This window comes from Yarrowia lipolytica, chromosome 1C (assembly GCF_001761485.1).
Source record: "Yarrowia lipolytica chromosome 1C, complete sequence".
Classification (NCBI taxonomy): domain Eukaryota; kingdom Fungi; phylum Ascomycota; class Dipodascomycetes; order Dipodascales; genus Yarrowia; species Yarrowia lipolytica.
In genome coordinates, this window is record NC_090772.1 from 2866381 (window position 1) to 2889771 (window position 23391).

Below are 23391 nucleotides of genomic sequence, written 5' to 3' on the forward strand. Positions count from 1 at the left end.
AAGACACCCCTCTCTTGCCTCCTTCATTCTCCTCATTCGCATCGTCCAACAATGAAGTTCTCATTGGTTCTGCTTGCCTCTGTGGCCCTGGGTCTGCCCACGACCTCCAACAACGACTACCGGTCGTCCGTCAGCCAGGTCTGGGACATTGTCGACAAGTACAGCACTCTGGGTCATGCTCAGCTTGAGAGCAGAGATCTGTCTGACCTCGACTCTGACATCAAACATAGATACCTCGTGACATTCCGTCAGAACGCTACCCAGCAGGAGATCTCTCAGCACTTCCAGGACGTGGACAAGTGGCTGAGCTCTGGCTCCAACAAGCGAGATCTGGGCTTCACTCAGCTGATTGAGGGCGCATTTTCTTCCGTGTCCCGGAATTCACATGCTCTCAATGCCTTTGCTGCTACCGATTCGTCTCCCTTTGACGGATACTACGGCAAGTTCGATAACCAGACCGTGGCCAAGGTCGAGAGCTCCAGTATAGTCGATTCAGTCGAATCCGACACCATCCAGACGTCGCCCAGCTTCAACGGCCACACTCTGTCCAAAGAGGCTGTCGAGGAAGACAAGACTCAGGCAGACAAGGCTGCTGCCCTCAACGGCTTTGCCACGGTCACCCTCAACAAACAGTTCACCAAGAACTGGGGTCTGGACCGAATCTCGCACATTGAGAACGACATTCCCGAGGCCGCTGGCGGCAACTATTCCCTCATTCCCGAAATGGAGTACATCTACGGCCCCTCCAAGTACGACACCGTTGCTTATGTGCTGGACACAGGAGTCAATGTGACTAACAGTGGTTTTGGTGGACGAGCGTCCGAACCCGTCAAGTTCATCGAGGGTGAGCCTCCCGGAGACTACTCTGGCCACGGCACCCATGTTGCTGGTATCCTCGGCTCCTCCACCTTTGGAGTTGCCAAGGACGCCAAAATCATCTCCGTCAAGGTCCTCAATATGGGTAACGCTGGTCCTACCTCTGCTGTGGTCAACGGAGTTAACTGGATCATCCAGAATAACAACGCCACTCGGGCGGTCATCAACTACTCTGCCACTGGCCCCGTTTCCAAGGCCATGAACCAGGCGTTTGTCAAGGCCGTTGAAGCTGGTATCACCGTGGTTGTTTCTGCCGGAAACTTCATGAAGGACGCCTGCAACTACTCGCCCGCCAACCTCGGCTCGGTGATTGACGGAGCTATCGTTGTTGCTGCCTCTGACCAACACGACAAGTTTGCAGTCGGCTCCTCTTGGGGTTCCAATTACGGCAGATGCGTCAACGTATTTGCTCCCGGTACCGACATCCCTTCGCTGCACTGGAAGAATGAGAACCTGGTGTTCTTCGACTCTGGTACTTCTATGAGTGCCCCCTTTGTTTCTGGTCTGGTTCTCTACCACCAGTCCCAGAGCGACAACCCTTTGTCCCCCAAGGACGTGTCTGACAAGATCATCAACTCCAACCCCGGCCAGATCCAGAGCCCCATGCAGGACACCCCCAATGGCCTCGCCTATAATGAGGCTCTGGGCCAGGCTCCTCCTCCTACCACCACCGACCTTGGCCCCAAAATCCCCACCGGCCAGCCTCTTAATTAGAGAGACAGAAAACGAGAGCGAGAGCTAAGAATGCACCACTGAAAAGCCCCCAAATGGCATTATACGCTCCCGCGACGAGCCGCACAGTTTCAAATCTGTCCAAATACGTCCCATGCTGGCCTTCGTCTTTTCCCAACTGCACAGTTGTCCATTCTGCCCACTGTCTCTGCCAAATCCCTTCTTGATTCCCTCCATTATTTAATTCATTCGCCTCAATTGTATTTGCAATCGAACCTGCAACAGTAGCCGCCGTTTCCTGCAAATAAAATCAGCTATCGTACTCGTAGCTGCTGTATCGTAATGTGCCCCATTTTTCGCAGTGTGTGTGATATTTCGCTGCTGCTCATTTACCCACACATGATCAAAAGCCAAATTGGACCCCGTACATAATACGAGCCAATACGAGTGGGTAAAGAGGCGTCATTGATAGCCTTTTGGAGGTGGAAAAACGGTCCCTCCGATGCACGTGATTGACCAGGTCAACCCATATACAACCCGTGGGCCTTTCCTGTCTCAATTGCCCCACGGGAAGCCCTAGTTTTCTTGTCCACACCCCATGAGGTTCATGCATGATTCTGCACCAGGCAACAAGGAAACCTGACACTCTGCCACAAGAGGAGACGTTGAACAAAAATACGTATATATAAGATCGGAGAAGCTGGCCATGGGGCTCTGGAACACCAGCTTGATGCCCCCCTTCCAAACAACCGACTTTGAGGCACTTCAATGTCGCACCATCACCACCACCCCCACCTTCATCAGTTCTCGCTCCACTCCACCCAACCCCGTTTCTCGCCCTCCGACTGCTTTCGGGAGCCTATTGCCTTGGTCGGTGTGCCTGATAACAGCTGGTTACCTTTGGCTCCTAGAACCACCCGTCTGCCGAGTTTTTCCGAACTATTGTGGTCACTGGAAGAAACAGCAAGACCCATGTCTCCAGTATCCTCCGAGCAATCAGGGGACTCTTGCACCACCCTCTGGTCGCTCAACTCCAACCCGGGCTCCTCGCCTGAAGCCCCAAGTGCGCCCAACCCCAACCTTAACTATACTTACGAAAAATACCCATCTACAGTTGAGCCGATTAAACGGAAGTACGAGAACTCGGAGCAGGCTGTGATTGACAAGACTGCCCGGAAAAAGACACGGAAAACACCAGCAGCGTCAACCGTCAAAGCCATTAAGCCAAAAACGACCAAACCACGTGCAAAGAAGACCAAAGGCACAACATCTCCAGCCGACGCTTCCGAATCAGCGGCAGCCAGACCAGCCAGACCCCCTCCAGTCAAACCCCCTCCGCCTACTCCTGAACCAACCCTGGTAGAACAGCTCCTGGAACATGGGCTGTATGAAGGTGCTCAGCAAGACGCGTGCGAACGTCTGTACTGCTCCAAATGCCGCTCGTACGCCAAAAAGACTCGATTCGCAAACGTGGTTCGCCTGGCCACCCATCTTGACGTTAAACATCGGACTTTCCGACTCAAGATCTTCTGCGATCACAAACAGTGTCCTCGCTCCATTGTCGGTTTCGCCAGCAACAAGGAGAAACATGAACATCTCAAGCACATCCACGGACAAGTGCAAGAATAGAGTGAGATAAAGTATAGACGAGAATAGTTATTTATTGAGAGTAGCCAGTGTGTATGGAACAATATGTAGTGACTGAAGAGAAGACAGACGTGAGTATAACACGATAAAATCGGATGCACCCAACTACTTCCCTGCTATGATACCGGTATCACTCTTACAGATGGTGCCTGTTACTGCGAAGACTCATGCCGGACGGTAGCAACCCAGCTGTACTTGTCACGACTACACATACACGCCAATTAGTCATTTCATCCATTATATATCCATACCATCATTGCTGCATTACTGCAGACCCTTGATGACCTCCTCCTGTCGTTGCTTCTGCTTGGCGTCCTCAACGCCGCCCAGAGATCGCACCTGGCCCACAATGTCCCGGGCCTTGCCGAAATACACCTCCTGCAGCTGGTTTCGCAGCTTGGACTCCACGTCCTCAACAATGCTTCCGAGGTTTGCGATATGCTGAGAGGGTTCATCGACAGCCATCTCTCGCTCGGTCTGTCGAGTCAGGTTACCGGAAAGGCCGAGCTTGGGGGACTTGGAGCCCAGATCGAGAATCACGGTGGATGTGACCCGGTAGATCCCCTCTCCACGGCTGGTCTCAACCTCAAAGACGTGGATGGAGTCCCAGGACGACGAGGGCGAGGTCTTCTTGAGCAGCACAACGCCGGCAAAGCTGTTAGTATTGTCTCCTTCGCCCTGGTCCCACAGGTAGACCGAAGAGACTCCTCCCTCGTAGTACAGGTCTCTGTAGATGTCAAAGGAGTCGTTGGCGAGAACCTCGAGTTTGCGCAGAGCCGCCGAGGGCGTGGGGCCGTCTGTTGCGGGCTCGTAGTCGCCGGACCATGGGGATCGGAACGAGTCGCCGTCTCGGTTGTAGTCGCAAGTCAGGTACTCCTTTTTGGTGGATTTGCAGGTCTTGACACCGAGAGGCTGGTCGACGGAAGACAGCAGGTCCTCCGCAAGTTCCGGAGCAATCTTGCACAGGGAATTGAGGTTGACGCTGACGTTTTTGGGATCCAATCGTCGCAGAAGAGACAGAGCAGCGTCGTATTGTTCGTCAGACTGGGTTAGCGATTGCGCGACGGCCGGGGGGAGGAAGATCACGTGGAATCTATGGGGCGCAATGCCACGTGACTGCCATGTTTACTGTCAGTCCGAATTGTGTCTGTTACTCACCATGGTGGACGGTTGGGTATGTACTGTACTGTACTGTTGTGATGATGATGTTCAGATATCCACTGCTGTTAACACCGCATGCATTAGTCGTGCGTTACTACAAGTAGTGGGATTGGGGAAAGTTTATTTTGGGAAAAACGTAGGAACATAAGAAGCAGAAGTAGGGAGCTGGAGGAGGGTGTTGTAGAGTGAGTGTCGCGGGTGTGGGGGTGTCGAGGTTGTTGGAGGAAATGGTGGCATTAATTACCCTTTAAATAGGGCTATAAGTGTTCTAATTGCTATCTGTGGCATTATTTTGTCATGGGTGAAACTAATTTAATTTACCTCAGTTAAGTTTCAAGTAACTCCCGTCTAAAATTTCAAAAGAGAAATTAAAATTTATAGCGAAAATTCAGTTTCTGAATATAACCCAATAAGTAGTTGAAGTGTAAGCTGGGACACGTTTTGACTGGTGGTTGTACTTAAAAAGACCGAATGACACATTGAAGACGGCTGAATGACACACTGATACCGAGCCTCGGGAAACACTTACCAGCATACGACGAAATCCTGACAAATACGGCCTTTCCTTATCTCGAAACACGACCCAAGCACCAAACGCCAATTTGTATTGTCTATACTCCGGAGTTAAATAATTACACCTTCCATCGCGACTTGTAGTTACATTATCAGATTATGTAATACAGAGGTATATTTTATGTATATTTTATGTATATTTTATGTATATTTTATGGACAAGATCTCGACTGATAATGTATACCATCCTACCAACGGAACCGAGCGTCTCAGCATTGTCTACTATATCACCACCCATTCATCTTTCCATCTTCCACCTTGTCTCGCCCTGTTTCACCATCGCCGTGTTCCCTAACCCTATGCATTATCGTGCATGTTCCAACCTACTTGGTGGAGCAACTAACCGTCTTCACGAAACGCACTAGAACGATGAAGAGACTCATTCCGACGGTAATATCGGTATTGCTGGTGTTTCTTACACTCACAAGCCCTGTTCAGTCGGCAGGATGCAGCATATACGGCAACTGTGGAAAGAAATCACTATTCGGCAGCGAACTACCCTGTCCGACACCACAAGACAAGGCTGGTCCGTTTGAGCCTTCCAAGGGGGATCTGGATCTGCTAGGAGAGATCTGCGGCGAGGTTTGGACACACGAGAAACTTTTATGTTGTGATACGGCGCAGATCAAGGATCTGAAGAACTCGCTGAAGAAGGCCGATGGTCTGATTTCATCGTGTCCGGCTTGCAAGTCCAATTTTTACGAATTCTTCTGCAAGTTCACATGTGCCCCTGACCAGCGCGACTACGTTAATGTGACACAACTGGGCAAATCGACAGACGGACGAGATATCGTGACAGAGTTGAGTTACTATGTGAAACCAGAGTGGGCTCAGGGGTTCTACGACTCGTGTAAAGACATCAAGTTCTCGGCGACCAACGGCTACGCCATGGACCTGTTAGGAGGCGGTAGACACGGATACAAGAACTTTCTCAAGTTTCTGGGGGACGAAAAACCCATGCTCGGAGGTTCCCCCTTTCAAATCAACTTCCCCTGGCCCGAAGATGAGAAGGACAAAAACTACCCTCCCAAGGGAATTAAGCCCGTGGAGCCTGTTCTTCGAGACTGTGCAACAGGTGCTTACAAATGTGCATGCAGTGATTGTGAGGGTGCTTGTCCTGAGTTGCCTAACATCAAGAAACATGGAGCTTGCAAGGTTGGACATCTTCCTTGTCTGAGCTTCGCGGTGATCATCATCTACTCAGTGGTTCTTCTCGGCGCAATTGCAGGTTCCTGGTTTGTTCACAGTCATACGCTCTTCTCTGGAGCCACTCTAGAGGACCAGTACATGACTTCCAGATGGTACCAGAACCCCCATGCGTCAGAGAAGTACACCACTTATCCTATCAACCGATTCTTGCAATACTGGGTGTCTCGAATTGCGCTTTTCTGCGCTTCATACCCTGCAGTGACCATTGGTTTTACGGTCACCCTGTCTATTCTCATGTCAGTTGGCTTGACCAGGTTTCAGGTTGAAGAGAACCCAGTAAGATTGTGGGTATCCGAGGATTCTACTCCTTACCTCCAGAAAGAGAACTTTGACAACAATTTCGGCCCCTTCTACCGTACCGCTCAGGTTTACCTTGTCAACACAACAGGAAGCGTGGTCAACCAAGAGAATCTGGTATGGTGGCAGGGAGTCGAACAGCAGATTATCAGCCTACAGGTGGAAGGCACCTCTTTCAATGACTTCTGTCTAAAGCCCACAAACGATGCCTGTGTCATTCAGAGTTACACTCAATATGGAATTAATCTAAACTCTCCAGACTGGGCCACTCAGTTGCAAACTTGCACTTCTTCCGCAGTGCAGTGTCTGCCACCTTTTGGACAGCCTCTCAACATGAATCTGCTATTTGGAGGCTACAATGAGACCTCTCGTGATCCTCTCTCTGCCCAGGCTCTCGTCATTACCCTTGTTGGAGAAGGTTACCTAGAAGATGATCCTCAAGAAGCACGAGCTCAAAAGTGGGAAAAGGGTCTGATTGATGTGCTCCTGGATGTTCAACACGAGGCATGGAGACGAGGTCTACAGCTCTCCTTCTCTACTGAGGCTTCTCTTACTGAAGAGCTGAACAAGAGCACCAACACAGATGTGAAGATTGTTGTCATCTCGTACCTCGTCATGTTCCTCTACGCCTCCATGGCTCTCGGAGGAGGCTCTGGTAAGGCCAAGTTCGGCCTCGGACTCTGTGGTATCATCATTGTGCTTCTGTCTGTAGCAGCTTCTGCTGGCATCTGTGCTGCAATTGGTATCAAGGCCACTCTCATTATTGCGGAGGTTATCCCTTTCCTGGTTCTTGCTGTCGGCGTGGACAACATTTTCCTGCTTTGCCATGAGATGGACGCTGCCAATATCGCCTACCCTAATGACAGTGTTGACACACGAGTCTCCAAGGCTGTAGGCAGAATTGGACCCAGTATTGTCATTTCTGCAATCACTGAGACATTGGCTTTTGGATTGGCTGCGACGGTGAAGATGCCTGCTGTTCGAAACTTTGCCATATACGCTGCTGGTGCGGTGTTTATTAATGCCATTCTGCAGCTGACTATTTTTGTGTCTGTCATGGCACTCGATCAGCGACGACAGTCAGCCCCCATTCAGCTCGCTGACTCCTATGACCTAGACTTTAACATTCTTGAGCATCGAGAGAACCTATTCTCTAGACTTATCCGACGATACTACGCTCCCTTCTTACTCAAGAAGAAGACCAAGAAGATTGTGCTTGCTGTGTTTGGAACTTGGGCTGCTGTCTCTCTGATTCTCTGGCCCATGCTGCAACTTGGGCTTGATCAACGTCTTGCTGTTCCTTCGGATTCTTATCTTGTTCAGTACTTTGATGACATCTATGACTACCTCAATGTAGGCCCTCCTGTCTACTTCGTTGTGTCTGGCCTGAATGCCACTAGCAGAAACGGACAGCAGTCGTTGTGTGGAACATTCACGACTTGTGAGGATTACTCTTTGGTGAACATTGTCGAGCAGGAGAGAAAGCGACCCGAGCTGTCTTACATTAGCGAGCCCGCCTCTTCTTGGATCGACGACTATCTCAAGTGGCTGAATCCAGATCTTGATGAGTGCTGTCGAGTCAAGAAGACCGACAAAGACGTTGCCTGTCCTCCTCGAGCCTCCCCGCGAGCTTGCAACGTTTGTTTCAAGGACAGGGATCCTGCTTGGAATATCACAATGTCTGGTCTGCCCCAGGGACCTGAGTTCATGCATTACTTTGACTTCTGGATCGATGCTCCTTCTGACCCTTGTCCTCTTGGAGGTAAGGCTCCCTACAGTGACGCCGTTGTCTATGACAGTGATGATGTCCTCACGTCCCATTTTAGATCGTTCCACACACCTCTCAGGTCACAAAAGGATTTCATCAATGCGTTAGCAAGTGCCAAGCGTATCTCCAAGGATATTGAGAAGACTCTAGGAGGTACTGAGGGGTCTGTTTATGCTTACTCGCCCTTTTACATTTTCTTCGATCAGTACTCGTACATCATCAAGCAGGCATTTGCCCTGATTGGAGGAGTACTGGCAGCTGTTCTGGTTTTGCTGGCTATCATTATGGGGTCTGTCAAGACATCTTTCACTGTTGTTCTGACAGTGTCACTAATGTTGATAAACATTGTTGGTTTCATGGCCATTTGGAATGTCAATCTGAACGCCATCTCGCTAGTGAACCTTGTTATTTGTGTTGGTCTAGGAGTGGAGTTCTGTGTGCACTTGGCGCGTGCATTTACGACTGTTTCGGCCAATTCTTCGCATATCCGAATGTCTCCCACCAAGAACACCCGTACTTTCGAGGCTCTTGTGGGTGTAGGAGGCTCTGTCTTTGGTGGCATTGCCATGACCAAGTTCCTGGGAGTATTTGTGCTAGCATTCACGCGATCTAAGATCTTCGAAGTTTACTATTTCCGAGTGTGGTTAGCACTGGTCATTGTGGCTACCACCCATAGTCTGATTCTACTGCCGGTGTTGCTCACTTACATTGGAGGCAAGGGATATGTTTATGATGATGGAGAGCAGGATTTGGAGGGAGAGTTGGCTAGTCGGTTCTTGTCTTCCTACGATAATGACACTGAAGAGGAGGACTAACTTATAGATGATATGATTGATAAACGAATTTTTCCCGGCTGTTAGCCGCTAGCTAGTGTATTTTAGTCGCTTAGGATAGTCGGCGTGCGTAGAACAATGGCGTAAAATTGTTTCTAGAGTGATATACGAACAATCTAGTTCGGTATGAACCCCAACCCAGTATGCACTAGTAGGGAGAGTTGCCAGTTCCGTAAAAAGTAAACGACTCGGTTGTTCAATAGGACCCTGTTCTGTCAAAACAGGGGCTGGAGGGTACGTTCTAAGCGAGTATTGTATTTTAAGAAGTCCGAACAATAGGGATGCGCATTACAAGGGACTAACGACACGCTAATGCAATGCACAGTACAGTACAGTACACTACAGTAGTGTAATTGGTTGACACAGCTTCCACTGACAACACCAATGCACGCCTAGATCCATTCTACACACAAGATGTTCATTATTGGATTTTTCACAGTCCGACTACTATGCTGAAATCGAAAGATGCAGCATTGACGACTGCGAATAGAAGCTGTGACATTATGGTGGTGCGGCAAAATGTACAGTACACTTGCGGTATTGCCGATTGCACTGTTCATACAGTACTACTGTACACAAGCTGTACCCGATGGTGTGTGTCCACAAAGGTCATCAACGGAGGATTGGTGAATCGACTATTTCAAAGTAGTGTCTTCATATTTGAACCCATTGTAAAACGCCGCTCAACGCTTTTCATGCAGTAAAATTAATTTATCGGTCGTAAGCGGTATACTAATGTACTCTCATAGAGTCTGGACGGCACTGGAACATCGAGCCGGGTGAGATCGTACGATTTTTTTTATGCATGGGGTTAACATTTATTTAGGTTGCATAATACATGCAAGTTAGCGAGTCCACCTAAACCCACAACACAACGAGGAGAGCGACAGATATGTCATTACGCTGACACACACAACCGTCCTGATACCACAATTTCTGACTAAGCTCCTTTTGTCAAATTTCCCCCAATTGATTCGATAATCGCTTTGACAACGCTTGTTTCTGCAGCCTATCGACTGATACCAATGCATACGTAGCGATCCAACGCTTGCGACACATGCTCCGTAGAACTCCACTTGCACGCAGTTTAAGGGTAGACTCGAATTGGCATAAGTGGGCTTACAAGCGATAATTACGCTCTCTATCATACCCTCCACAGTAGACTACTGCACCATTACTGTACATCGGCGGGACTAGTTGCGCCCGAGAGAACAGTAGCGAACGAAAAGCAGATCACACTACTGCAGGTAAGGAGGCAAAACTCCGACACATACGCTGCATCCAAGGGTGAGTATGGGCCATGGCAGCTCGACTTATATATATTTGAAGGGAGCGGCCAAGCTAGCCTAACCTCACACACAAATGCTTACTCACTACTTCATTGCGGCCCTTTTTCTGGCCACGTTCGTTTGGGCGGGAAGCGCCTTGAACAACCCTATCACCGGAATCAAGGCACAGCTCTCAAATAATCGGACTGGCCCTGGCTATTACTGGGACACCTGGGAAGTTGTGGTCGACTTCGCTTTCAACAAGTACTCCCTCGAAGACATCAGAGGTGGTGATTTCTTCGGCTTCACTCTTGCGGGAAAACAGCTCAATCCCCGTGGTCCCAAGGACAAGGTTCCAGTCGATTATGACTTCTACATTGTCAACTATGACGGGCGGAGACTTTTCCATGTCACTACAACAAGCGATTCTTACAACTTCCGAGCTACCGCGACCAGCGTATTCGACAACCCCTCAATGGAGGTTCTTGAGCTCTCTGGACAGCTCACTGTCGAGTTTCTGGTCAAGCCCAACTCACCTGTTGGACTGTCAGATGTTTCTATTGGCCCTTGGTCCAGCAGCATCAATCTTGAGGATCCAGACATGGCTGACGCTGATGCAGGAGCTTGCTGGTGGAATATTGACAGCTACCAACCGGCAAACAATGGAAACTCTCAAAAAATCTGTGCTCAACAAGGCCTTCCATATCCCCCCAGTGGTTATGGAAGGGCATATCTGAAGACTATCATACATCCTATGTACACCAAGGTTGTCACTGGACTCACTGCCGGCTCGGAGACTCTTGTGGACGACAGAAATATTCCATATGAGCGGGTTACTACCACTCCTGCAAGCACAATTACAGTCGCTGGCTATGAAACTGGCTTGGAGTTCTTCGAGTCCGTTGGCAGCATCTTCGAGCGAACTACTGAAACTCCTGCATACACCACTACAGTGGAAGGTCTCAAGGCTGGTTCCGAATTTCTGACAAATTCTGAGCACGTCCTGTACGAGCAGGTAACGGCAATTCCGGCCTTCACTTCTACAATTGCTGGATATGAGGCAGGCTCTCAGCTCCTCGTTGATCCTCTCAATGGTGTTGTCTTCAAGCAGATCACTATCACTCCTGTTTCTACTTCCACTGTGGTAGGACATGTGGTGGGTACCGAGTTGCTCAATGACTCCGAGGGCATTCTCTATGAGCAGATTACTGTTACGCCCGCATTCACCACCACCATCCCTGGACATCAGGCTGGATCCCAGTTCTTGTCCAATCCGGTTGATGGTGTGATTTTTGAACAGGTTACTGAGACACCAGCTTTCACTACCACAGTTCCTGGTCATAGAGCGGGGTCCCAGTTCACCGTTGATTCAAATGGTACCATTTTCGAACAAGTTACTGTCACTCCTGTGAGCACTTCTACTGTTCCTGGACACAAGATGGGCTCTGAGTTCGTGTGGGATGTTATGGATGGTGTTTTTGCTGAGCGGGTCACTGTAACTCCTGCTTTCACCTCTACGATTGCAGGCCATGAGGCCGGTTCTGAGTTTGTGACTAACGGTACCCATGTTTTGTATGAGCGGGTCACGGCTACTCCTGTCTTCACGTCCACTGTTTCAGGCCACAGAGCTGGCTCTGAGTTCACTGCGGATGCCCTTGGAAACATCTATGAGCGAGTTACCATTGCGCCTGCCTACACTTCTGTCGTTCCTGGACATGAACCAGGTTCCGAGTTCCTGGATGGCTCAGATGGCAACTTCTACGAGCGAGTTACTACGACTCCTGCGAGAACAGTGACTGTTCCTGGGCATGAGGAAGGTTTCCAGTTCTTGTCAGACTTCAATGATGGCGAATTTATAGAGCAATTGACCATCACTCCGGCTTTCACCGTCACTGTCACGGCACACAAAGCAGGTGCTGAGTTTGTAACTAATGCTGATAATGTTCTTTATGAGCAAGTTACTGTCTCGCCAGCTTCAACCACTACAGTAGTAGGTCACGAGGCCGGCTCAGAGTATTTGCAGGACCCTGAAGGAGTCATTTTTGTGCAGGTTACTGTGACCCCCGCATTCACTTCCACCGTGACTGGACACACAGCAGGCTCCGAGTTCCGTACGAGAGGAGACGGTGTTTTTTATGAGCTGTTCACCGCCACCCCTGTCCATGTCACCACAGTAACTGGCCACATGGGCGGTTCTGAGTTTTTGGAGAACTTGCAAGGTGATATTTTCGAACAGGTTACGGTTACCCCAGTCTTCACGGCGACCGTGATAGGACACAAGAATGGATCTGAGTTTCTGAAGGACTCTAATGGCACCATCTTCGAGCGGGTTACTGTGACTCCAGCTTTCACGTCTACAGTCACTGATCGTGAAGGGGGCTCTGAGTTCTCAACTAGAGCAGACGGTGTCCTCTACGAGGTTACCACTGCAACCCCTGTCTACGCAGCTACTGTCACTGGTCTCGCAGGTGGCTCCGAGTTCTTGGAGGATTCCCAAGGTGTCATTTTCGAGCAGATCACCGTTACCATTGAACGAGGGACGGTGGCTCCAGCTTACACCACCACTATTTCAGGACACGATGCTGACTCACAGTTCTTCACGAACGATAGTAACGTTGAGAATGGGAAGGATACTGCTACTTCAGCGTTGACGACCGCTGTTACAGAACATGAAGCAGGTGCACAGCTGTTGGAAGAATTTTATGGCAAGTTTTACGAAAACGTGACTGCTACTCCGGTTGTTACCACATCGGAGATAGAGTCCAGGAATGGTTCCGAATCTCTGAGGGAATCACATGGTATCATCATTGCGCAAGTCACCGTGTCCCCTGTCACTTCCTTGGTGGTTTCATCAGCTGAGGGCTCAGCCTCCGCTGAGGAGAAAGAGATTTTAACTAGTCTGTCTAACCCCAACGTTTCTATCTCCATCAGTGATGGTTTATCACCATCTACTTCCAGCAAAGCGGATGATTCACCAAGTGTCACTTCCACCTCTTCTGTCTCGTCTTTTTCAACCTCGGTGTCTTCACCAGGCCGTTCAGCTGTAGATACTACCCAGTCCAACAATAGTTCAATCTCCGCTGATGATATTACGACCTCTGGAATTACTTCTAGTTTCAGGACTTCCTTTTCCACTATTAATGTCTCTTCGGCATCAGGTGACATTTCCTCTTCTTCTGTGTCGTCTTACACAACTTCAGTGTCTTCCTCAAGTGAGAATGCCACCTCAGCTGCAAAAACACTAACGTCCTGCGGCAGTTCTGTTTCGCTTCCCGTGAGCTCCATTATATCAGTTATAACTTCATCGTCTCCATCCATCCTTTCTGCTGGGAACTCCACCGATGGCATTGTTACATCACAAACGACACCACTTGACAATGTCCCATTCCAAAATGCTTCGTTTGCATCAAATGAAGGACCTGACTCTTCAACTGATGGTTCTTCTATCTCAATTGACAATGTTACAGCTACTCTCTCCACAGCTGCTGTTACTTCACGAATATCTACTGCCCTCTCCACGGTTGCAGTTACCTCACAAGCCTCCACTGCTGTCAGCAGCTCTGTTTCTTCTGCTCAAGTCTCTTCCAGTGGAGTCATTTACAACGGTGGGGGTGTTTCTGATGCGCAGTCGGACCATATTGATAGATCCAGCCGTTTTGGAGAATCGCATGGTGTTCACGGAGATAAGTTAGAAGGGTGGAAGGACTTCAGTGACGTTTCCAATCACGTCACTGGTCCCTTTGGCTATGCCGATGGCATTACCGAACTCTCTGACGGTTCAGGTACTGCCGGCTATGGGGGTACGTCTGGTTCTGCCGGTGGAAATTCTGACAGTCATTCAAATGATGGCTCTGATCAGCCCTCTTCCGGTGCTACTTACAACTTCGATCCAAACAGCGCCTCTTCCTCTTCAGTCGGCGCTCTTCTGGCTCTCACCTTTCTGGTGATGCTTGTTTAGACCTGTTCCTACCGTCGATACTACTAACACCAATATTTAACGAAATTTAATGAATGTGACGATGAATTGTGATTATGTCCACCAGTGGCTGTAACTGTATATACTGTACTAACACATATCACTTGTGCTTGTGCCCGTATTGTACCTACTGTATCTTCTGACTAGCCCACGTTTTCTTCTACAGATCACTGCGAGTCATTACTGTAGATACTGAGATACTATTTACAGTAGGGTCAAACGAGCCACTTCACTGCGTGGAAGGCGTTCTGACGAAAACTACTTGACTTATTTGTGAGTTACTAATGAAACAAGTCCCCAACTACTGAATAATCGACCAAACCGGGCCTCGAACTTGTGTTCAAAGCTTCAGCATGTACAGTACGTTATTTGGACATACTGCACCAACTAGATTTCCACTTTTTGCTTCTTTAACGCCAAATTCCAATTCCAGAACAAACCGTAATGGTCGATATGGACCAGCGATTGTAGAATAAGAAAATGTAGATTCAGGAGAATCACAGATTAGGAGAGATTGCCAACCTCTTCGCATCCGTTTTGTCCCTGCGTTTGCTCTCAATTGTGCAGTAATTTGCCTGTGGAAGATTCCCGCTACCCCGCACAAATGCTGCGCTGACATGTGCATCCCCCTATTTTCGGCTTGCAGGCCTTTGCCCCATGTCTGCACTGTAGCTTATAACCCCTGATAATGAGGCCATGCCTGTATGCTTGTAGAGCTACTTGTAGGTTACGGGGGCGCGCGATTTGCAACCAAATCTTCCACTTCACCGACTCACCATGTGCGAAACATGCCACCACACACAAGTGGACTCGAGGTTGTTGCCTCCACAGCGGTGTCTCCTATGCCAAAAGTTGATCGACGGCTGCCAGTACAGACGCCATCTGATTGTATGCAACCAGAAGCTGCGACAGATAGAAAACGAGGTGATCAAGAGCAGGCCACCAAGAGACGAAGGACTTCCACCTAGACAGATGATTGATGTGGAGTACGGGCAAGCCATTTAGAGCTGTTTGGGGGCATCCGAATCCTCAACCGGTTCGCAATGACCAACCCCGGCGCCGTGGCCGTGTGCAACGCGGAGATCCAGCCCTTGATCGCGAGGGTCTTAGACACAGCTTTTCATTTCGATGTAGAGACTGGGTCTCTAGTATTTCATAATCATATACATTTAATTAATTGGGTATTTATAAAGTCATGGGTGTATTTGAGAGATAGTCTAGTTGTATTGAATTGTACTTACAGATACATTTTTTTTCTTCTGCATATTAGTTTAACTTGAGAAATATAACACAACAAATTTAATTAACGTGTAAGTATCTAGAACAAAATAATTAAGGGTAATGGTCAGGGCCCGGTCCAAAGTAGCCCACGTCGGGAAGAGGGGGAGGCGGAACTCCATTGTAGTCCAAACCCTCGGCAATCACGTTGTTGCCCCACCACGAAATGCTGTAGTCGTTGTACTGGACAGCAAAGAAAATGATGATACCACTGAGCGCGATACCAGTGTCCATGGCTGCCGAGAACACATAGGCATACTTTCTCCACCAAGCCAAGAACCGGTTCTTGATGTATCCGTTGAACAACAGCGCCACATACAAGCCTCCTGTGAAGTAGCTGAGGTTTGTGGGCGCCCAACCGGCAATGAAGGCATTGACAACGAGAATTGGGTTGACTGACAGCAACATTCGCTGGATCTTTTGGATCTTTCGAGTCTTGATGGGATACTTCTTCATGAGCAGGTTGGGGATGAGTATCTGTGCTGCCCAGAAGCACATGGCGAGTCCAGCTCCAAGCAGAAACATCCACTTGAGAGCAGGATATTGGTGGTCGAAGATTCGCTTGGGTCCAATGACACCCCAGATGACGGACGCGGAGAAGAAGGTGGTTTCTCCGGGACAAGTGAACTTTAGCTTGTTATGGGGGTCACAGATGTCCTTTACATCGTGCATCTGGAACTGGAGGACTCCCAGACACACCAGACCGTTTACCAGAGTGGCCCACAGTTGGCAACTGAAAATGCTTCGGGGAGGCAAGTGGGCGTAGTGGGTCAGCTTCTGGTCACTGGCGTAGTTCTGAGCCTGGCCAGCAATCTGGACAGTCAGAGCTTTGGCGGTATTGAGGGCCTGGAACTTGCCAGGAAGAGCGTATCCTACAATGAGCTCAGCCAGCACGTTGAGGGTAAGAGACACACCGGTCAGAGATGCAAAGATGGTGAAGGGGAAGAGGAAGATGACAACAAGACCCAGACAGAGGACAATGACCCACACAGGAGTGTCTGTCGGCCAGTGCTCAACCAGAGCGATAGACAGACCGAACATGATGAGAAGAATACAATAGAACCACCAGTCGGGAACTTCCTTGTGCTTTCGCTGGATTCGAGAGAAGGGATCCTCAAGTCCCTCAAAGTTGGATCGGTGAATATATCTCAGAGACTTCCAGGTGTCTTTCAGAGCCACACCCATCGTCTCGTAGTGGCACAGAATCGAGTAGACAAAAGACATGGGATACATGGCGAAGAAAGCGCCGTAGGTGACCAGGTTGGCGGCTGAGTAGTACGGAGGGGAGTATTTTCTGTATTTTTCGTCGTCAAACACAAAGTTGGTGAGAATCTTCTTGACGTCAAAAGGGTTACCTGTGTTGTCGTACAACTCGTTGGTGTTAATCGGGATCCATCGGGTGTAGTTGTTGTTGGTGTAGTAGATGGCCATGATGACCAGTCCAGAGACAAACACACCACCGACAAAGTTGATGGAGGTGTAGAGGGGCATGAGAATGGGAGAGATTCCTCCGGTGATCATGTTCCAGTCGAACGTGGGGATGGGGTTGTATCCCATACCTCCAAAGGAACCAGTGACAATTGCAAGATCAGCGTTATTGGGGGCAATCCAGGTCATCCAGTTCCAAGTAGAAAAGGCCTGCCACAGGTAGTTGGGGACCCAGAAGTAAAGAAAAGAGCCTATGAACACAATGAAGAAGAAGGTGTATCGACTCAAAGTCCATCCATTGATGGACTCTCTTCGGTTCGGGGCGAGAAGAGCTTTGTTGACTGCCAGTGTAGGGAGAATAGTGGGCCACATGGACATGATGGGGTAAACGGCGACTCTTCGGAGCAGACCAGCTAATCCAAAGCCCATGAACTGAGTAACCAACATTAGCAGGAAAGAGTATCCGAAACCTCCAGCCCAGGATTGGTTGTAGAACATGGGCATGTATTGGACGAAAATGTTACTTGTGACGTAGGGGGTACCAGCAGCACAGTTGACCATGATGGTGCACAGCAGCTGTTCTTTCTGCGACCATCGTCCAGGGTTGAGGGTGTATCTGTTTCCTCGAAAAGTCAACCCCCAGTCTGGCAGACAGTATTGCAACAGTCTACCGGAGGGATAGAGCAGCAGCTGGACGACGGAGGCACTCAGAGAAATACCGGGAAGTCGAGGCTCGAAGAACTGGTTGACAAAGGCCGACACCGCGACCCAGATGGTACCTAGCAGGATAACTCGCCAGGTCATCACTGTGGTGTTATCTTCATCGATGGGGTCAGTTACGGCTCTTACCTCGGGATAAGGAGACCACCAATTGAAGAGAGTGGCCCAGTACTTGAGAAGCATGGCTCGTTCAACGGGATCATTGTATGGGGATTCCAAGTCATCTTTCTCATCAGAATAGTTGGTGCCATTCAGAGCGTCCAATAGATCAGCCAGCTGATCCTTGTAGGCGTCCTTGAAGTTGGGGTCGACCCTATGACTGTGAAGAGCCTTTGTGCAAATCTCCACCGCTTCGCTCTCGGTCATCTCAGAAAACTTCTCAGCCATGAAGGCAACCTCAGGAGGATAGGTACCGTCGATATCGTTAGGTGGGATACCAAGTTGACGAGCAATCCAGTCCATAATGTGAGGTTGGACCTCGCAAACGTCGTGAACCTCGCCAACGGCGGTATCCTTCTCGTCAGTCACAACAGGTTTTTCTTTCTCAAAAGACATGGTCGATAAAATGCTTGCACGTGTGGGACGACATTGTCAGCCCTTCAGTGTATATATACGGACATTCCACCGTGTAACTTCACGCGCCCGTATCTCGCAAACACATCCTATAGTAATGCGCCAGCGGAAAGTCTATGATTGTTACGATTCAAGACCCCAACTTTCCCAAAAACTTTCGGAGCCTTGTGAGATAAGCCACAGGTTATCAGGCCTTATCGTTGAGCTGGAGAGAGTCGATATTGGGGCCCCCCGGAGCCGGGGTAAGTCTGAGTCATTTTATGAGTAAATTGCCGTTTTTCAGACCATGTTTGTATCAAAAATTATCAATCTCATGCGTGCCAAGACTCCGAGGAGCGCCAAGCCATCGCCAAGCTGGTATCGAAACCTACAGTGTTGTAGAAGTTTGTTTCGGGTCAAAGACAAAGGTGTTATCAGCTGGAAAGTTCCACTAAAACTGATGCCCCGAGCCGTTCACGATTAACATGGTCCGCGTGGAAATGTCCCGCAGAAGACGACTGTATTAATTGTCAAGTTGCGGAAGGACTCTGTCAGGTATCGATAATCAGATGAAAAGCTGATGGCTGAATTATTAGTTGAATCGGTAGAGATCTGTAATGTAATCTCTCAATCACGGTATCGGAACTTCCCTTCCTATCAATCAACTTACGCTTTGGTAACAATAAGAATATCTACAAGTAATGACATCACCTCTAATTGGCCCACTCGGTTATACTATACATGGCACACCAGCCCTTATAATCATATGTGAAGACAGGCGACTTGAGGAAAAGCACCCTGAGATAACTCCAAGAACGAACTGTGTTCAACTACACAGCCCCATATTTCGTTAGTATCAGCAACAGGACATAACTCCTTACCACAACGACAGCAGCTTGCCCAAAAACATCGATGGATTCTGCTTCTCACTTTTCATTAATCACTCCACAAAGATCAACCTTTGAGTTAGCCGTAGATTGACCACGCACGGCACGATCTTCACGGAGGACTACACGAAGCATTATAGCTTCAGAGCTTCAGAGAATCTATCTGATTGAGTCTCGATCCCGGCTGTTTCCCTCTTGCCTTCGGATCGGAGAGTCATCAATGCTGATGTAAGAGTTCCCAGTACTACGACTGGGTGTATACGGCAAGTCTGAGAGTTGATGTGTAGATTTGTCAGTGTTCTTTGTAGTCCCTTTGGAATAGGTCCACCGATGCCACTCTTGCACAGTCCTTGAAGTTCGGTTTGAGGCCTGTCTCTCAAAGCACCTGTGATCCCCTAACAAAAATATAACCAAAAAAATTACAGCACCCAGGATTCTCGTATGGTCTCCCACTACAATACTAACTAGACTCTCTGGTGCTTGACTATGGCTGATCGGACGGGAAGCCGTATTTTCACCAGGATATGGCCGTAACTAGGACTCCGATACGGGGAATCGAACCCCGGTCTCCACGGTGCTCTGAATGAGAGCGTGATGTGATAGCCCCTACACTATATCGGAATATAAAAAAACTGTAATTTTTTATCCTACTTAGTGACATTAGCTTATGTAACCAACCGACAGCGCCCCGCAGCGCACATCGCAAAGATCCAGAAGTGTATGATTTATTGAACGCCAATAACCCGGCTTACTAGGTATATTGCTGTAATGAATTATTAGAAAGAAAAAAAAGTATTTCTTTAGAATATAACAAAAGAAAACTGAAAGAAGCCAAATAATAAATAAACAAGATGAAAGAAGAAAAAAAAAGCGAGAATTGTGAGCCCAAGTGAATCATCTCCACTGCTGTTTCCAAGATATATTTTTATTTGATTCAAAGTCAATCAATTAATGTACAAAATGCAATGTTACTCGGGCTCGACGTATTCGTAAGCCTGCCAGTTTTCGTCATCCTCCTCAACAATGCCTACCATTGCCAGTTGAGCTCTTCTCTCCAACTCTTCCTCAGTGATACCCTCGAAGAGTCTGCCGTAGCAGTCTCCTCCATCACCATCCTTGTCTCTCCAGTGGGCGTATGGGTCTTCCGAGCTCACTGAAGTGCCGCAAAGATAGCAGAACGCAGCCAAGCAATGTGCACACTTTATCTTGTTGCATCCATCGGCTTTTTCAATAGGCACATTGCATTGTGGACATGCAATTATGTTTGCCTCCTTCATCGCATCCTTGAAAAGTTTCTCGTCCTCCTCCATATGTTCCAATCGTCTGACATGAGTCTCAATGTTTGCCTTTCCCCATGTGAACTCGATATCCTTCTTTTCGTCTTCGTCAGCTTCGTCGATGTAGTGCTTGATGAGCGAATCTGGGGGAACGTGAATCACACAGCCTCTGTAAGTGCCATGCCATGCCTTTCTGCAGTTGACGCAAAAGGCGTACTTGCACCGGGAGCACCGAGCCATGTACTCGCCTGGTTTTCGATACACGAGTGTATCACAGTTAGTTCGAGGACAGGTAACTGAGTTTGGGTCCTTTTCTAGTCTTCTTTTGTGCACCAGTTTCTGGTATCGTTCGTAGCTCTCCTTTCCCACAATGTCCGACAGCTGTTCCGGGCTCAGAGGATCCTTGCACTCCACCTCCACACAGTGTACCATCTCGATATATCCCTGGGTAATGCAAGTGGAATAGTAGTCGGCGAGGCACGCTGTGCATGAGACGTGGGCACACGCGAGTTGTGTGCAAACGGCTCCCTTGCGAGTCTCCTGGCAGATGCTACAGGTGAAAGTCATTGTGGCAAAATGTTCCTTGTCCGCGCAGACGTCATAGTTGAGAACGTTCGACTTCAAGTTGGCGGCAAACTTGAGCGGTTGCGCTTCTCCAAAGACGGTCTCCACCTGCTCCTTGATCAGATCAACGCAAGCAAACAGGGTGGACTCGTCCTTGACCTGTTCCCACTGGTGTATTAGGTCCGTTGTCAGCTTGGCGATCTGTCCGTCAGTCATCCACAGCGACTGGAGATCGAACTGGGGCGGTTTTGTTTCCGGGTAGCCCTCTGGTAGTGCAAAAAACAGGAGCACTGGCGGCAGGTTCCTGATCTCATGTTGCGTGTCTGCATCGCCAAAAACCACCTTCACAGGCTCTTCGAAAGACGCCGTGATCTCCAGAGACCCACTCAGAGTGTCAGTGTCATACTCCAGCTCGGGGTAGATGGCGGCGAGCGTCTCCAGCTCTTCCATGGTGGCGAATGGACGAAATGATAGAGGAGTTGGGAGTGCAGGAAAGACGTGGAATGAGAGTTTGAAATTTAGACAATCGCTCCATATCATGCACCACTTCAATCAGCCGCATGAGAAGATGGAGAGCAAAAGTGCCACGAAACATGGATAGAATGAAGGGAAAAGGATGTACATCTTCTTGAATTGGTCTGATTGCGTCCTTGTTTCCATCTTTTGATTCAGTAAAACAGCTGTATCTATTTCTCTTACTTCTTGAAGTCCTCATGTTTGTTGAAAGTCTAATTAGATTTGTTGGGTTTCCTCAATAAACTTGACCATGACCAACTAATTTGGTAACTGCCGTTATTGAGCACAACAATGACAATGGAAGTCGACGGGCATGCCGTTCATTACGACCAGCTACGTGTGCTGTACTTTGTTCCTGTACAGTATGTTTGTATGTAATGATTGTATTTTATAATGGTTTTGTTACAGACGGCCCAGGAGCTCTCGCAAGCTTTCGAGCACGCCAAATGCACATTTCTATAGGCTGTTTTGTCGATGGTAAGCAGGGGGCCGAGGGGGGAGCTGAGGATGAGCCGGTTTTGAAGACGAAGATGGCTTGAAAGCTCCTGGCACTCCTGGCACTCCTGCGGGTTTTGATGAGGCGGCAGCGGCGGCAGCGGCATGGGCCTGCTTCGAAGGACCGTCTCCCATCAGATCGCTATCGTTAAACGTCCATGCAACCTCCCGTTCACTCCAGGGCATGAACTGCGACGGGTGTGGTGGGGGATCGGAGATTTTTGTGATGAGGTAGGCGGCTGAAGCTTCAGCAACTCCGTAGGTGAGCAGTCCAACGTATGGAATTCGCAGCAGCAGGAAGAAGCCAGCTCCGAATCCGAAAATGACTCCCTCACGAGCAGCAAGCCAGTGTTGTCGGTCGGTGGTGGTAAAGGGGATTCTCTTAAAGTAAGGGATAAGCAGTTCTCGCACCAACGATCGAGAGCCCCAGAAGGCCGACAGGAAGACAAGCAGCCACTTTTTGGGCACCATGAGACCCAGACCAAACACTGCTGCAGCTGCAGGAGTTCCAACCACCTGGTTGAAAGAGTAAAAGGAGGCAGAATTGATGGACAGAGAACCAAGCACAGGCACGTCCTTGATGAGGTACATGGCGAGAGTGAAGGCTGTTCTGGTAGCCATTCTGCTGAGGAAAGAAGAGAAGTCGTTTCCTGAGGACGACTTTCCGGACATGAACGACCACCATGGTCGGCCGCCCTTGCCTGTTCCATAGGCTCTAGCTTGTTCCTTGTATGTCACCAGAGGCATGTAGTACTGGGGAGGGTTCTTGAGTTCAGGGTGTTTCTTGGCGTAGGTCTGGTCTGCGTGTTGCAGAGATCGCAGGAAGATCTCGTCGATTTCGGGACGGAAGTATCGCATTCCTGCAATCACGAACGGTCCCAGGTTGAGCACGTGGTTTTGGATGAACCGCAGAGACCCCAGTGCGTCGTTGATGGTGAACCGGGCGTCTTGACCAGTAAATGCCAGTTTGGAAAGATGCAAGAACCACTTGAGCACGAGAATCGGCGACCATATCAACAGCTGGATTCCCAGCGAGTATCCCAGCATCTTCAGTGCCTTTCTGTAGTGTTCTGTTCGGAAGATATCGGGGTTCTGTAACGATCGGTACGCACCCACAAAAAACAGCTGGAAACCTCGCACAATCGCCAATGGCGAGAAATTGGGCGGTGGACGGGACAGAAAAATTGGCGACGGCATGTTTGTGTGGACCTTTGCGTAGGTGCTGAGCTGTGGTGGTGTGTTGATAATTGGCCTGTAATAATTAGGCTGGTTGTATTAGCTGATGAGCTATGCTCGGTTATCATTATGAAGTCGTGCATGTGAACCAAAGTTTGATTGGATTACGTCAGGTGCGGGGTGTGAATGGAGAGGTGGAATAGAACGATGCAGAGAGG

General features: G+C 49.0%; 9 protein-coding genes and 2 non-coding genes across 11 annotated transcripts; 5 read left to right on the forward strand and 6 right to left on the reverse strand.

The window, feature by feature from the left end:
* Positions 1 to 51: 51 nt before the first annotated feature.
* Positions 52 to 1590, forward strand: YALI1_C28664g (uncharacterized protein; the record flags this gene model as incomplete). The annotated part of the gene is made up of 1 exon (XM_502058.3): positions 52 to 1590. The coding sequence occupies one exon, from the start codon at positions 52 to 54 to the stop codon at positions 1588 to 1590; it is 1539 nt and encodes a 512-aa protein (XP_502058.1).
* A 726-nt stretch (positions 1591 to 2316) lies between these two features.
* YALI1_C28686g (uncharacterized protein) lies at positions 2317 to 3177 on the forward strand (the record flags this gene model as incomplete). The annotated part of the gene is made up of 1 exon (XM_068282505.1): positions 2317 to 3177. One exon carries the CDS (start codon positions 2317 to 2319, stop codon positions 3175 to 3177), a length of 861 nt encoding a protein of 286 aa, XP_068138606.1.
* Positions 3178 to 3459: 282 nt separating this feature from the next.
* Positions 3460 to 4356, reverse strand: YALI1_C28706g (uncharacterized protein; the record flags this gene model as incomplete). Its single annotated transcript, XM_502060.4, has 2 exons — positions 3460 to 4239; positions 4354 to 4356. 2 exons carry the CDS (start codon positions 4354 to 4356, stop codon positions 3460 to 3462), a joined length of 783 nt encoding a protein of 260 aa, XP_502060.2.
* Positions 4357 to 5298: 942 nt separating this feature from the next.
* On the forward strand, positions 5299 to 9018 carry YALI1_C28716g (uncharacterized protein; the record flags this gene model as incomplete). The annotated part of the gene is made up of 1 exon (XM_502061.3): positions 5299 to 9018. The coding sequence occupies one exon, from the start codon at positions 5299 to 5301 to the stop codon at positions 9016 to 9018; it is 3720 nt and encodes a 1239-aa protein (XP_502061.3).
* Positions 9019 to 10398: 1380 nt separating this feature from the next.
* On the forward strand, positions 10399 to 14262 carry YALI1_C28767g (uncharacterized protein; the record flags this gene model as incomplete). The annotated part of the gene is made up of 1 exon (XM_502062.3): positions 10399 to 14262. The coding sequence occupies one exon, from the start codon at positions 10399 to 10401 to the stop codon at positions 14260 to 14262; it is 3864 nt and encodes a 1287-aa protein (XP_502062.3).
* Positions 14263 to 15323: 1061 nt separating this feature from the next.
* YALI1_C28817g (uncharacterized protein) lies at positions 15324 to 15560 on the forward strand (the record flags this gene model as incomplete). Its single annotated transcript, XM_068282506.1, has 1 exon — positions 15324 to 15560. The coding sequence occupies one exon, from the start codon at positions 15324 to 15326 to the stop codon at positions 15558 to 15560; it is 237 nt and encodes a 78-aa protein (XP_068138607.1).
* Positions 15561 to 15612: 52 nt separating this feature from the next.
* YALI1_C28846g (uncharacterized protein) lies at positions 15613 to 18261 on the reverse strand (the record flags this gene model as incomplete). The annotated part of the gene is made up of 1 exon (XM_502064.3): positions 15613 to 18261. One exon carries the CDS (start codon positions 18259 to 18261, stop codon positions 15613 to 15615), a length of 2649 nt encoding a protein of 882 aa, XP_502064.3.
* Positions 18262 to 19562: 1301 nt separating this feature from the next.
* YALI1_C28860r lies at positions 19563 to 19681 on the reverse strand. Its single transcript, XR_002432107.3, has one exon. It is a non-coding gene; the product is annotated as a 5S ribosomal RNA (ribosomal RNA).
* A 4-nt stretch (positions 19682 to 19685) lies between these two features.
* On the reverse strand, positions 19686 to 19766 carry YALI1_C28861r. Its single transcript has one exon. It is a non-coding gene; the product is annotated as a tRNA-Glu (tRNA).
* A 347-nt stretch (positions 19767 to 20113) lies between these two features.
* On the reverse strand, positions 20114 to 21526 carry YALI1_C28879g (uncharacterized protein; the record flags this gene model as incomplete). The annotated part of the gene is made up of 1 exon (XM_502065.3): positions 20114 to 21526. The coding sequence occupies one exon, from the start codon at positions 21524 to 21526 to the stop codon at positions 20114 to 20116; it is 1413 nt and encodes a 470-aa protein (XP_502065.3).
* Positions 21527 to 21958: 432 nt separating this feature from the next.
* Positions 21959 to 23194, reverse strand: YALI1_C28895g (uncharacterized protein; the record flags this gene model as incomplete). The annotated part of the gene is made up of 1 exon (XM_502066.3): positions 21959 to 23194. The coding sequence occupies one exon, from the start codon at positions 23192 to 23194 to the stop codon at positions 21959 to 21961; it is 1236 nt and encodes a 411-aa protein (XP_502066.3).
* Between the last annotated feature and the right edge of the window lie 197 nt (positions 23195 to 23391).